This window comes from Loxodonta africana, chromosome 4, assembly GCF_030014295.1.
Source record: "Loxodonta africana isolate mLoxAfr1 chromosome 4, mLoxAfr1.hap2, whole genome shotgun sequence".
NCBI lineage: Eukaryota > Metazoa > Chordata > Mammalia > Proboscidea > Elephantidae > Loxodonta > Loxodonta africana.
In genome coordinates, this window is record NC_087345.1 from 72,656,233 (window position 1) to 72,671,261 (window position 15,029).

At 39.0% G+C, this 15,029-nt stretch overlaps 1 protein-coding gene across 1 annotated transcript in view; it reads left to right on the plus strand.

Moving 5' to 3' along the window:
- C4H12orf56 (chromosome 4 C12orf56 homolog) overlaps positions 1-15,029 on the plus strand; it is a 98,177-nt gene that overhangs the window by 65,127 nt on the left and 18,021 nt on the right. The window contains exons 7-8 of the mRNA XM_023558434.2: positions 2,847-2,920; positions 12,637-12,781. Coding sequence (XP_023414202.2) covers positions 2,847-2,920; positions 12,637-12,781 — 219 coding nt within the window. The remainder of the gene's footprint in view (positions 1-2,846; positions 2,921-12,636; positions 12,782-15,029) is intronic.

Below are 15,029 nucleotides of genomic sequence, written 5' to 3' on the forward strand. Positions count from 1 at the left end.
CCTTTGCTCCAGGTAGGTTGGGACCAATTGATGCATCTCAGATGGCCCCTTCTAGCTTTTAAGACCCCAGACGCCACTCACCAAAGTGGGATGCAGAACATTTTCTTAATTAACTTTGTTAGGGTTTTTTTTTTATGCCAATTGACCTACATGTCCCCTGAAACCATGGTCCCCAGATGTCTGCCCTGCTACATTGTCCCTTGAAGTGTTTGGTTGTTAGCTCTTGGTTTAGTCCAGTGGTGCTGACTTACCCTGTATTATGTGTTGTCCTTCCCTTTACATAAGATAATTCTGTATAGACAGTTCTTAAAAGAGCATAATGCTCAAGGCAAACATTCTTTACTAGTTAAGCTGAACTATTGTTTGGTTTTAAGAAGACTTCAGGGGATTTTTTTTGGTTTAAGGTTTAAAGATTATCTCAGGGCAGTAGTTTCAGGGATTCATCCAGCCTCCATGGCTCTGGAAAGTCTAGATTTCATGAGAATTTAAATTCTTTTCTGCTTTTTCCCCTTTTTGATGAGGAGCCCTCTATAGAATCTTTGAACAAAATGTTCAGTAACGGTGGCTAGGCACCATCCACTTCTTCTGGTCTTAGGGCCAAGAAGGCAGTTGTTGATGGATGCAGTTAGCCTCACATTCCATTTCCTCCTCCTATTCCCTGACTCTCCTTCCTCTGTTGCTCCAGGCAAATAGAGACCAATTGCTGTGCTTTAGATGGCTGCTTGCAAGCTTTTAAGACCCCTGGCACTATGCAATGAACTAGGAGGTAGAACAGAAGCACTAAATATGATATTAGGCCAATTAACTGGGATGTCCCATGAAACTATGACCCTAAACCTCCAACCAAGGAATGAAAACTCATGAGGTGTTTGGTTGTACACAAGCAGCCTCAGCAGTTATTCTTTTTGTTGCTGTTGTAAATATATCTATCACACAACTTTTGCCAATTTAACTTTTTATAGGTGTACAATTTGTTGAAAGCAAATTACATTAATCAGCTGTGCAACCCTATCCTTAATCAATGTGATTTTTCCTTCACCATAAACTGAAACTCCGTACTCCATAAGCAACAAAACCCATTGCCAGTGAGTCAGTTCTGACTCATAGCCACCCTATAGGACTTCCAAGAGTAGAACTGCCCCATATGGTTTCCAAGGCTGTAATCTTTACGGAACCAGACTGCCACATCTTTCTCCAATAGAGCGCCTTGTGGGTTTGAACTGCCAACCTTTCAGTTAGTGGCTGAGCACTTAACCACTGTGCCATCAGGGTTCCTTCCATAAGCAATAGCCCCTCCTTTTCTCTCTCCCTCCTGTCCTTGGTGTAGTGTTTGATTTTTATAAATAACGTTATTTTTATAATTTAAAAAATAATTTTGTTGTTGAGAATATACACAGCAAAACATATACCAATTCAACTGTTTATACGTGTGTAAGTCTTTGACTCTGATTACATTCTTTGAGTTGTACAATCATTCTCGCCCTCCTTTTTCTGAGTTGTTCCTCCCTAATTAATTAACTAAACTCACCACCCCCTAGGTCTCTATCTAATCTTTTTAGTTGCTGTTGTCACTTTGATCCCATACAGTTCTTAAAAGAGCATAATGCTCAAGCAGATAATTTTTACTAATAAAGCTAAATTATTGTTTGATTTTAATAAGACTTCTGGGGATATTTTTGGTTTAAGGTTTAGAGATTATCTCAGGGCAATTGTTTCAGGGGTTCATCCAGACCCCACGGCTCCAGAAAGTCTTGAATCCATGAGAATTTTAAATTCTGTTCTGTTATTTTCCCCAGTAACTTTATTTTTTAATGAGCATGTGTTATGCTTAAAATGTTTTTTAAACTATTAAAAAATAAATTCTCTTTGGCGCTAGCAAATACTGGACTGAGTCACATAAGCAAATATTGCATTTGGAAGGGATTAAAGAATGTTGTTGTGTGCTGTTGAGTCGATTCATACTCATAGGGATGCTACAGGACAGAGTAGAACTGCCCCATAGGGTTTCCTAGGCTGGAATCTTTATGGGAGCAAATCACCAGGTCTTTTCTTCTGCAGAGCTGCTGGTGGGTTTGAACTGCCAACCTTTTGGTTATCAGCCAAGCACTTAACAACTGCACCACCAGAGCTCTTCAATTAAAAAATAGGTATATTAAATTGACTAAAATTAGGGGGGATTGATATTCAGTTTTTTCATTATGATAAAAGGATTTAAATTTTTTTTCATTTATTTTGTGGTTGTTGAGAATATACACAGCAAAACATACACCAATTCAACAGTTTCTACACATACAGTTCAGCGACATTGATTTCATTCTTTGAGATGTGCAACCATTCTCACCCTCCTTTTCTGAGTTGTTCCTCCCTAATTAACATAAACTCACTATCCACTAAACCCAAAACCAAACTAGTGCCATGGAGTTGATTCCAACTCATAGTGACCCTATAGGACAGAGTTTCCAAGGAGTGACTGGTAGATTTGAATTGCCAATCTTTTGGTTAGCAGCTGAGCTCTTAACCACTGCACCACCAGGGCTCCACTACCCCCTAAAGTTCCTATCTAATCCTTTGAGTTGCCGTTCTCACTTTGATCTCATATAGACATTCTTAAAAAGAGCATAATGTTCAAGGCAAAGCTTTTTCACTAGTTAAGCTAAATTATAGTTTGGTTTTAAGAGGACTTTAGGGGATATTTTTAGTTTAAGGTTTAAAGATTATTTCAGGGCAATTCCAGAGGTTCATTCAGCCTCCATGGCTCCAGAACGTCTGGAGTCCATGAGAATTTGAAACAAAGGGATTTTTTTAAGCAAAAATGCTAACTATTTCTATTTTTTTTCCTCTTTCAGAAAGGTACTCTTTTACAAGATCCCCTATATGCTAGTGAGCTCAGTTCTACAATTGGAAGTCAAAAGCCATATAGGTAAGGAGTGATGGTATTGTTCTCTCTCCATTACTTTTCCCAGCTCTGTGATTGTTATCACATTTATACCTCTACCTCAACTCTCTGCCTTGAGGAAACCCAGTTACCCAGTAGACATCGCTGCTTGTATGTCTCACAGGAACATTAAACTCAGCATATTCAAAACAGCTCAGCATCTTCCTTCTGGACCTGACTTTCCTCCTATCTTTCCTAACATAGTACACAGTCTCTCTATCCCCAGATCACCTAAGGCCAGAGCCCTGGGTGTCAACCTTAACTTTTTTCTCCCCTTCACCATCCCCCACATCTCATATCTGGATGACATCTACTTTCCACTGCTACTGGTTCAGGCCCAATTATCTCTATTCTAGGCTCCTAATGTATTTTCCAATCTGGCTTTTCTGCCTTCACCCTTGCCCTTCTCTAGTCCATTCTCCATTGCAACCAGAAGAATACTTCTGAAGCACAAATCTGAACATGTAACTCTCCCCCTTAAAGCCTTTGAATGGCTCCCCTTTGCCCTTAAGATGAAGTCTAAGCTCCCTTACAGCTTGTAGATATCTTCATATCTGTCTTCTTATTTTTCCATTTTCATAGCAACCCTACAGGACAAAGTAGAACTGCCCCATAGGGTTTCCAGGAAGCGGCTGGTGGATTCAAACTGCCAATTTTTTGGTTAGCAGCCAAACTCTTAACCACTGGTGCCACCAGGGCCTCTTTCCATTCTTAACTTTTGTGTGCTTCCCCACCTCTAGCCCTAAACTCCTGCTCCAAGTATACTTCTCCAAGTTCCCAGAAAGCTCCCTGTTTCTCTCCCTTCTGGGTCCTAACTTATGGTAGCCCCTGTTCTGGAACCCTTCTCTCCACTCTTCTTCTCCTTCCTCAATAACTTCAGTTCATCAAGTCTTAGCTTTTCAACCTATTCCTCTAAAAATCTTTTCTTGACCCTTCGAAACTAAGTTAGGATGGGCCCCCCCATAACATCAGTGCTTACAAGTCTTGTAGCGCTTAGCAGTCTGTATTTGATTATTTGCTGCCCTAGTATGCAGCATGCTTCTTGAGTATAGGGACTGTGACTTGGTGACCAACTGACACATTAAAAAAAAAATGTTGCCATCAAGTCAATTTTAACTCATAGCAATATAGGACAGAGTAAAACTGCCCCAAATTAAGCCTTTATAGAATGAATGAATAAATGAGATATAATAGAGGCTGAAACTAGATCATAAAATGCCTTATATGCGAGGCTAGCCAATCTGGATTTTATCATAGTTTTATTTTGCTCTTATCCCAGTATGCTTTATATTGTATACTTGCATATTTATATTGTGTAGTACTTGTAGTTACTTCTTATGTGACTATCTCTTCCAGTATATTTTGTGAGCCCTTTTTTTTTTTTTTTTTTAGGAGGTGAGGAGTAAGTCTTATTAATTTTTTTTATCTTCTTTACATAAAACCATGCTTTACATATAGTAAGCACTCAGTGAATTGGCAGTGTCAGCAATTTTGATGCAAAGTCAGTCATGGGTTAAGTTTTGAGGAATTTGCGATATTGAGGCATACTGAGGGTCATGGAAAGTGTAACAGATGAGCTAAGAGTAAGTTAATTTTAAAAGATGCATATTCATTCCCCACTTTTCCGTGGAGGAATAGCTGTTTCTAAGTCAGCCATTCTGGCACAACAAGCTGTTAGAAGCTCAGTTTGTACATTTCAAAACATAAAAAAATATCAAATGAGCCTGAAATATACAAAAGGAGCTTCCAACAGCTTGTTGTGCTAGGAAGCAAAGACTAACAGGGCCCTGATTAAAGGACACAGGAGCCCATGTGAAGGGCTCCCAGTGGCCAATAACGAGATAACTTGAGCATCAGAAAAATAATGAATGAGATGACTGAAACACAACGATTACGTAAAAATTCAGGAGTGCATAATGATACAGCATACAAAGTGCCCGCCCCGCACACACAAAGAAATAAAAACTCATTGAACTCCATTAGACATAAGCATGACACGAATTCCTTACTCTAGGTTGGCAAACAAAAGAAAAGAAGTAAGCATTTAGCCTCTCTTTCCCTTATGAACTGAACTTCAGGGAAGCCAAATAGCTCTAGCTGATGAGGGCAAATTCTTTTTTACAGCATTCTAGTTCATAAATGTGGAAGACTCAATAGAATTAGAGAGTTACCACTTTGCAACCTCAAATGAAATAATAGATTCATGGAACAGTCCTCAATGAAACCATTAGACAGAAAGGTGAAGTGGACCTTCAAAATGGAGGGATCGTGTTGCAAATTACTAAATCCATTGATCGAACTTAGCATCACTGAAGTGGGACAATCAGGCTTTGTGTACCTCATTTGATGCAACGTGAAATATAAAGCATCATCTATGAAGTGTCTTTGGTAAAACAATTACGTTGAAACTGACTTAAAAGTATGTGTGTGTGTGTGCAAAATATAGGCAAAATGTTCACAAGATAGACAAAATGTTGAAAATTATTGAAGCTAGGTGATGGATAGGTGAGTATTCCTTATTATTTTCTCCATTGTTGTGTATGTTTGAAAATTTCCATAATGAAAGTTCTAAAAAGGCTTAAGCACCTGAGCAAATATAACAAGCACTTTATTTAGATGTTGATTTTAACAGACCACATATAAAAAGATATTTTTAAGAAAACAGAGGACATCTGAATATGGACTGCGTACTAGATAAAACCAAAAACTATTGCTAATTTCATTGGGTATGATAATGATGATTTTTTAAGAACATGTTTCTGTTACTTAAGGATGCATTCTGAAGTTAAGTAAGGTTGACTTTATTTATTTAAAGGGATTGTAAAGCTAGTTGTATAATAAAACAAATTCTAAGTTGCAGCCCTGGTGGTGCCTCAGTTAAGAGCTCGGCTGTTAACTGAGAGGTCACAGTTCAAATCCACAAGCCACTCCTTGGAAACCCTATAGAGCAGTTCTACTCTGTCCTCTAGGGTCACTATGAGTAGGAATTGACTAGATGGGAATGGGTTTTTTTTTTTTTTACTTTGTATAGATGTGGCTTGAAATTTATCCCTGAAGGCAAGAAAGAGAGTCCTGGCACTATCTTGTCTCAGGAAAAGCATACTTCTTGCTAAGTAAATTCCTGAAGGCAACGTATTTAAAATGCAGTGATTTAAAATGTACCCAGTGATACCTAAGAAATGATCTCTGCCTGCAAGTCACCTTCAGGTTAAAAGGAGTAAAACATCTGTTGGGTTTTCAAATTAGAACTCTTTGTCACAAGTGTTACAGTTCTGTAACCTGACCGTTGCGAACATGATACACAGCACTTCTGAGATAATATACGTTAAAGCCTTTTTTCAGCTGTAAAACATCATGCAAAAGATGTCATTTATATTAAATGCCTGCAAAAATGAAAAAAAATACAAAAAAAATAGAGTTTGTCATTAGATCAGGAATCCTTCTGGCAACATTATTTTGGTGAATTTGTGTTTTCTACCTGATGAAAATAAAAATGGAGTGTTATATTAATATATATTTCCCATATATTTCTAAACTGTATAATGGAGTTTTCTAGCACTATGTTGTTGTTACATGCATAGTGACCCTGTGTACAACAGAACGAAACACTGCACGGTCCTGTGCCATCCTCACAATTGTTGCTTATGTTTGAGCCCATCGTTGCAGCCACTGTGTCATTCTGTCTTCCTCTTTTTCACTGACCCTCTACTTTACCAAGTATGATGTCCTTCTCCAGGGACCGGTCCCTCCTGATAACATGTCCAAAGTACATGAGGAAAAGTCTTGCCATTCCTGCTTCTAAGGAGCCTTCTGGCTGCACATCTTCCAAGACAGATTTGTTCATTATTCTGGAAATCCATGGTATATTCAATATTCTTCGCCAACACCATAATTCAAAGGCATCAATTCTTCTTGGGTCTTCCTCATTCATTATTTGGCTTTCATATGCATATGAGGTGACTGAAAATCCCATGGCTTGGGTCAGGTGCGCCTTAGTCCTGAAAGTGACATCTTTGTGTTTCAACACTTTAAAGAAGTCTTTTGCAGTACATTTGCCCAATGCAATACATCGTTTGAGTTCTTGACTGCTTCTTCCATGGGCATTGATTGTGGACCCAAGTAAAATGAAATCCTTGACAACTTCAGTTTTTTCTCTGTTTATCCTGATGTTGCTTATTGGTCCAGTTGTAAGGATTTTTGTTTTCTTTATTTTGAGGTGTAATCCATACTGAAGGCTGTGGTCTTTGATCTTCATCAATAAGCGCTTCAAGCCCTCTTTGTTTTCTGCAGGAAAGTTTGTGTCATCTGGATAAGGCAGGTTGTTAATGAGTCTTCCTCCAATCCTGATGCCCCGTTCTTCTTCATATAGTCCAACTTCTTGGATTATTTGCTCAGCGTACGGATTGAATAAGTATGGTGAAAGGATATAACCCTGAGGCACACCTCTTGTGATTTTAAGCCATGCAGTATCCTCTTGTTCTGTCCGAACAACTGCCTCTTAGTTTTTGTACAGGTTTTACATGAGCACAATTAAGTGTTCTGGACTTCCAGTTCTTTGCCATGTTATCTATAATCTGTTAAGAGCGATACAGTCAAATGCCTTTACGTAGTCAATAAAACATAGGTGAACATCTTTCTTATATTCTCTGCTTTCAGCCAAGATCCATTTAACATCAGCAAAGATACCCCTCATTCCACGTCCTCTTGAACTTCTTCCTTCAGTATCCTTGGTTCTTGATCATATGCTATTTTCCTGAAATGGTTAAATGTCGACCAATTCTTTTTGGTACGGTGACTTTGTGTATTCCTTCCATCTGCTTTTGATGCTTCCTGTGTCGTTCAATATTTTGCCAATAGAATCCTTCAATATTGCAACTGAAGGCCTGAATTTTTTCTTCAGTTCTTTCAGCTTGAGAAATGCCAAGCATGTTGTAGTTCTCTCTTTTGTTTTTTTAACTCCAGATCTTTGCACATTTCATTATGATACTTTGTCTTCTTGAGCTGCCCTTTGAAATCTTCTGTTCAACTCTTTTACTTCATCATTTCTTCCTTTGGCTTTATCTACTCTATATTCAAGAGCAAGTTTCAGAGTCTCTTCTGACATCCATTTTGGTCTTTCTTTCTTGTCTTTTTAATGACCTTTTGCTTTTTTCATATATGATGTCCTTGATATCATCCCACAGCTTCTCTGGTCTTCAGTCATTACTGTTCAATGTGTCAAATCTATTCTGGAAATGGTCTCTAAATTCAGGTGGGATATACCCAAGGTCGTACTTTGGCTCTTGTGAACTTGTTTTAATTTTTTCAGCTTCAGCTTGAACTTACATATGAGCAATTAATGGTCTGTTCTCCAATCGGCCCCTGGCCTTGTTCTGACTGATGATATGGAGCTTCTCCATGGTCTCTTTCCACAGATGTAGTAGATTTGATTCCTGTGTATCCCATCTGGTGAGGTCCACATGTATAGTTGCCATTTATGTTGGTGAAAAAAGGTACTGGCAATGAAGAAGTCGTTGGACTTGCAAAATTCTATCATGTGATTTCCAGCATCTTTTCTATCACCAAGGCTGTATTTTCCAATTACCGATCCTTCTTCTTTGTTTCCAAGATTTGCATTCCAATCGCCAGTAATTATCAATGTATCTTGATTGCATGTTTGATCAATTTCAGACTGCAGAAGTTAGTAAAAATCTTCAATTTCCTTATCTTTGGCCTTAGTGGTTGGTGCATAAATTTGAATAATAGTTGTATTAACTGGTCTTCCTCGTAGGTGTATGGATATTATCCTATCACTGTTAGGGTTGTACTTCAGGATAAACCTTGAAATGTTCTTTTTAATAATGAACATGACACCATTCCTCTTCAATTTGTCATTCCCAGCACAGTAGACCATATGATTATCTGATTCAAATACTTTTTCTTATTTAAATTAGGCAAAGGAAGTTTGCCATGCACATAAAAGCAAATATTCTCTGAACGTTCAAATAAATTGTGATTATAGATTATTTATCTGTAGAAATATAGAATGCTTAGTCTTTCTTGAATTTATAAAAAAAAAATGATGTATATGAGACCTTAATTTATATATGAATTGATTTTTAGTATGAAGAGATTAGTGTACTTTTTTCCTATAAGAAAAAAATTTTTTTTAGCCTTTATGAAAACTTTAGTTTGGTATCATAATCTATTATAATAGGTGATAAAGACTAAAAACTGTTTCTGCTATGAATCTGTTAAAAACCTAAATGTGCACAGAAACACCAAAAATTAGTGTAACAGAATATATTTATTGTTCATAGATATAATTCAAATCGGGCAGTGTCAACCCAAAGTTATCAGGAGGACACTCTGAAAAGCGGCTAGTGAAAGCAGGTTATATAGGCAGGTCTGGGGAGAGTAGTCTCTGAGGGTCGTTGTAAGGTCCTTCCATGTTGGTTTCTCAGAGCATGGGCAGGGCTTAAGGGTCAGTCAGTTGTAAAAACAGAGTCATTAAGGACATTCCATATATCCTAAAACACAGGTTCTAGTCAGACCCTGGAGTTCCTTCTTCTTGAAACTGGCTGCACATAGATAATTCTCCAGAAGAGCCCAGTGTCCAAGGCAAAATGGTCTCTGCTAAGCGGATTACTAGGCTATTGTTTGACCCGAAGATGACCCCAGGAAAACCAGTTCCTTAAAGGCTCAAGGTTCAAAGGGACACTCAAGGGTAAATGGCCTGGGTGAGTCAAGCCAACTCCAGGGAACTAGAAATCTAGATTCTAGGAAAATTAAAACAGTTTCTCAGATCTTAGCAAATTGCTGACTTCTGATAGAAAAAACAAAAAAAAACCTGGAAAATCAATTTCAAAATAATTCTGCTGGTATTATATTTTATCTGAACTTTTGCTTTTCTAAGCTCGTTCGTTTGTGAAAACTACTTTTCTGCTGTGTCTAAAGTTCCTAGAAAGTAGGTGAATTTTATAAAATTATTTTTGAAATGAAATGTAGTAGTAATTAGAAGTGGGTGTGTGGGAAAGCGGGCTCTCAGAGCTTATACCTAGAAGAATGGGAATTCCAGAACCCTTAGTTGTGCTCATGAGAAACCTATACATGGATCAAGAGGCAGTCGTTCGAACAGACTGCATGGTTTAAAGTCAGGAAAGATGTGCGTCAGGGTTGTATTCTTTCACTATACCTATTCAATCTGTATGCTGTGCAAATAAGCCGAGAAACTGGACTGTGTGAAGAGAAACTCAGCACCAAGACTGAGAAGACTCATTAACAACCTTGTTTGCTGAAAGTGAAGAGGACTTGAAGCACTTATTGTTGAAGATCAAAGACCACTGCCTTCAGTAAGGATTACACCTCAACATAAGGAAAACAAAAATCTTCACACCTGGACCGATAAGCAACATCATGATAAACAGAGAGAAGACTGAGGTTGTCAAGGTTTTCATTTTACTTGGATCCACAATCAACGCCCATGGAAGCAGCAGTCAAGAAATCAAAAGATGCATTGCATTGGGCAAATCTACTGCAAAAGACCTCTTTAAAGTATTAAAAAGCAAAGATGTCGCCTTGAAAACTAAGATGCACCTAACCTAAGACATGGGATTTTCAGTCACCTCATATGCATGCGAAAGCCGAATAATGAATAAGGAAGTCCGAAGAAGAATTGATGGCTTTGAATTGTGGTGGTGGCGAAGAATATTGAATGTACCATGGACTGCAAAAAGCACGAACAGGTCTGTATTGAAAGAAGTGCAGCCAGAATGCTCCTTGGAAGCAAGGATGGCAAGATTATGTCCCACATACTTGGTGACATGTTATCCAGAGGGTTCAGTCCCTGGAGAAGGGTATCATGCTTGGTAAAGTGGAGGGTCAGCGAAAAAGAGGAAGACCCTCAATGAGATGGATTGACACAGTGGCTGCAATAGTGGGCTTAAACATAATAATGACTGTGAGGATAGCACAGGACCAGGCAGTTTTTCCTTCTGTTGTACATAGGGTTGCTATGAGTCAGAACCAACTCAATGGCATCTAACAAGAGCAACATACCTGTTTTCTTTAGTTTACATTTATTAAACATTTACTGTGTGGTAGTGCTGGTGGCACAGTGGTTAAGAGCTCAGCTGCTAAGGAGAAGGTCTGCAATTCGAATCTACTAGCTGCTCCTTGGAAACCCTATGGGGCAGTTCTACTCTGTCCTATTGGGTTGCTATGAGTAGGAATTGACTCAATGGCAATGGGTTTTGAGTGTGCTAAGCACATGCACTAAAGTATCAAAACGGTATAGTGGGGTAGGTACTATTATCATTTCCATTTTAGAGATGTAGAAACTGAGGCATAGAGAAGCTACATAATTTGCCCTAAGTAATTTCCCAGCTTAGAAGAGGATTCTGATCAGCCTGTCTGACCCCAAGCCCTATGTTCATAATTATTATGTTTTTCTGTCTTTATGATTCTTATTAATCATTTCTCCTCAAGTGTCTGCACTAGAAAAAAGTTTGTTTTTTTTTTTCCAGAAAGTCTTAAATTTTGTGATATGGTTTGTTGATTGGATAAAGGAGAACATCTTAATTTTTTTTTTAAATAAAGAGGAAGGTACTGAGCAAGAACCAAAAATGTTTTCCCCTTTAGTGAACAATTCTAAGAAGATTCCATCAACCTACACAGAACATGAGTCATCTCTCCTACTGTCACTGTGCATCCTAGCTTTCTGAATCACTAGTTGTGTAAGCTAGACCAGGTTATTTAACCTCTCTAAATTCTCATAAAACACAATATACTTTATCAAACACATATGGGTCAGTGCAGGGGATGATTTCAGGGGGACTCTGGCGTGGCATGAAATAGCTTTGAATCCTATGGTGGTGAGAAAGTGGTTCCTTTTTCAGCTGTCTGATTTCCTCACGGAGTACCTCTTGGCTTGGTGCCAGTGGTGGCAGCTCTCTAACACACGCACATTTGCTTTTTCCTCAGAGAGAGCAGGCCCCAGCCTTAGAATATGGTTCATTTACTTAGAATCTGAGTTGCTTTCATGCTATTTTTATGGTTACCTGCTATTTATGGAAAATTATACTGGTTTTTCATGTAAAGTAGTGAGTCAAAGTTTTCTTTATAAACTTCTCTAAACAGAAAGAGAGCTGCCTGGGTGGCAGAAACATATGTGCTAACCTAAAGCTGGCAGTTTGAATCCACCCAGTGGTGTTGTGGAAGAAAGGCCTGGCGATCTGTTTTCATAAAGATAACAGCCAAGAAAAACCTATGGAGCAGTTATACTCTGTAACACATGGGGTCATCATGAGTCGTAATCGACTCGACAGAAACGGATAAGCAAAGAAAAAAAATTTAGCTGGTATCATCACATGCGTATGGTTCATGGATTATGTATGGTAAATGGTATGTAAGCTATTGAGGTTGAGCAGATTCTGAGTTAGGTGATGAAGGAGGGAAAGAAGTTTACTAGGGACAGTGAGAGTATGCCTTGCAGAGATAAAGCTTCAGTAAAAAGGCACAGGCAAATAGTATTTGTGGAGAGTAAAATACAGTTCAATTCGGGAGATCAAGGCTCATCTGATGAGTAATAAGGCTAATGTGCAAAACTATATTACATTTCCACTGGTAATAAAGTTTTACAAACCTGTCAATAATAGCTGACATTCCTAAACTGCTGTTTCTTATTTTTTTTTTTAATGGAAAATGTTTTTGTGTTTCTGTAGATCGGAAGAGAAGATTAAGCACTTCAGTCAACTTAAATCTGAACTTTTTCTTAAAGACAATACTTTGAGGAAGATACTTTGTTTAATTACAGAACTTAAAGTAGCAGCTCAGAAAAACTTCATTCTGAAAAGGCTTTTCTGGAAAGTAGGTGTTTCATTTTTCTTCTTTAAAATGTGTTTCATCTATTTGTCAAATGTGGCATATTCAAGCATAAATAAAAATATAGATAAATATGTATTCTGATGCTGTATTTCAAAATGTTGATTAAATTTAATGCAATCCTGTCTTAACACTTGAACATTTTTTTTTTTTATGTAATCAATAATGTATATGTGCCAGGTGTTGGGGAGGGGAGGCAGGAAGAGAAGAGTAGTAGTAGCAAAAAGATTGCAGCTCCCATGGCTTGGACTGGCCTTGGCAGTCAAAGAAAAGTCATAGAGAAAGACACTCTGGCATGTGAGATGTATTAGTACAGAAAGAGACGGGGAATTAGATTTTGAGATGTGTTGCTATGCAGGGTCCCCTACAATAAAAATATATCTTAAAAAACTACTCATAAGCATTATTGTTGTTGTGTGCTGTTGAGTTGGTTCCGATTCACAGAGACCCCATGGGACAGAGTAGAACTGCCCTATAGTGTTTCCTAGGCTGTAATCTGTACAGGAACAGATCTCCAGGTCTTCTGTCCTAAGGACTGCTTGTGGGTTCGAACCAACGACCTTTCAGTTAACACTGAAGGACTGGTATTTTTTTAAAATGTGACTTCTGAGGAACAGCCAACCTAGCTCTTAGTAGGTTATAAACACTTCATTTTCAGTTTCAGGTGAAGGTGTGGAGAAGCCCAAGTGAGGACTTGTATGGTGCTAATGAAGCCCAGGTGAGGGGATGAGAGCTGCCTAGAGCCCAGCTCACTACTGCATTTGATGGCTATATGATGCATCCTAATTTTGACCAGCGGTCTCATACATAGCTGCCATCATCTTAATGAGCAGTTGTGAAGTGTACAGCCTGCCCAACCATACAAGACAGTCCTGGCCATTTCTTAGATTCTAGGTGCTTCATATGTAGGGCTTGCTCAGGTGTAGGGTGACCAACTGTCCGAGTTTTCCCAGGGCTGAGGGAGTTCAGATGGAAAGGCCAAAGAAATTGGGGCTATCTCCCACCCAAATAAACCTCTCCAGTCTATGCCACACACAGTATCAGCTTCATCTATAGCCCCGACTGTGTGGCTTGCTTGCTCAAAACCCCTCGTGGTTCTGCCTATAAAAATTAGTGCAAACATTTGGCTTTGGCATTTAAGGCTCTTCGCTAATTACCCTGTCACAGATTTGGACAGCCGTGGCCTTTATTTTAGCAGGATGGGGTTATCAGGAAGGGGCCAACATCTGGGTAGAGCAGACACTGGGAGAAGTAATCCAGTTATAGATGGTCATGGAGAAGTCACGAAGTGAGAGTAATCCCTGTAGAGTGTGCAAAATGAAGCAGCAGAGTATTTCTGCACATGGCGGATTACACCCAGAGGATCTGCTTCTTTGGGGTTTGGGAATCCCAGAATGTCGTAGTGGGGGTGGTGAGGACATAAAGTTTGTCAAGAGTAAAGCCGATACATGGGAGAGGACTGGAAAAGGGCTTAGGGCCAAAAGAAGAAGTCCAGTTAGACACACTGGGCACAATCATAGGATGGACTTAAAGTAGGTGAATGTCTAGATAGGAGAGCTGAGGTATCACCTCTCAGGGTCAGATTAGGAATAAAAGTGTCGATGTTGAATACCAGAGTGTGGTCTGGAGGCTGTTTAAGGATCAGGATCTCCAATCTTAAAGCAGGCCTGATGCAGGTGGCCTCAGCTGTGGAGCAGAAGGATGGAGAGAATGGGAACAAGGCTAGGTCTAGCACACTTGGCCGAACACTTCACCTTCTCTCATTCCTTTCCTCTGAAAGCTCCCGCCACGTGGGATGGTTTGAACACCCATTCCTCTCTAGCTTCGCCACGTTTCCCTCAACTGTTTGCTTTCTCTAGGATATGCTTCCTCCATTTTCACCTGTTAAAATGCTACCCATTTCTTCAAGACTCAGCTCAAATGCCATTCTTCTGCCCTTCTTGTCATCTGCCATGAGGAACTTTGGTCCTTTCCTCCTCTTGATCCTCTATGGCGGTTCTGTGCAATACAACTTTTTGCAGTGTTTTATAATCTGCACTGTTCAATACAGAAGCCACTAGCCACAAGGAGCTATTAAGTACCTGAATGTGGTTAGTGTGACTAAGGAACTGGAAATTTTAGTTTTATTCTATTTTAATTAATGTAAATTTAAACAACCATACATGGCCGGTGGCTATCCTATTAGTGCAGTTCTATGGTATTTCTCAGAGCACTTTCTCTTTAAGAATTCAAC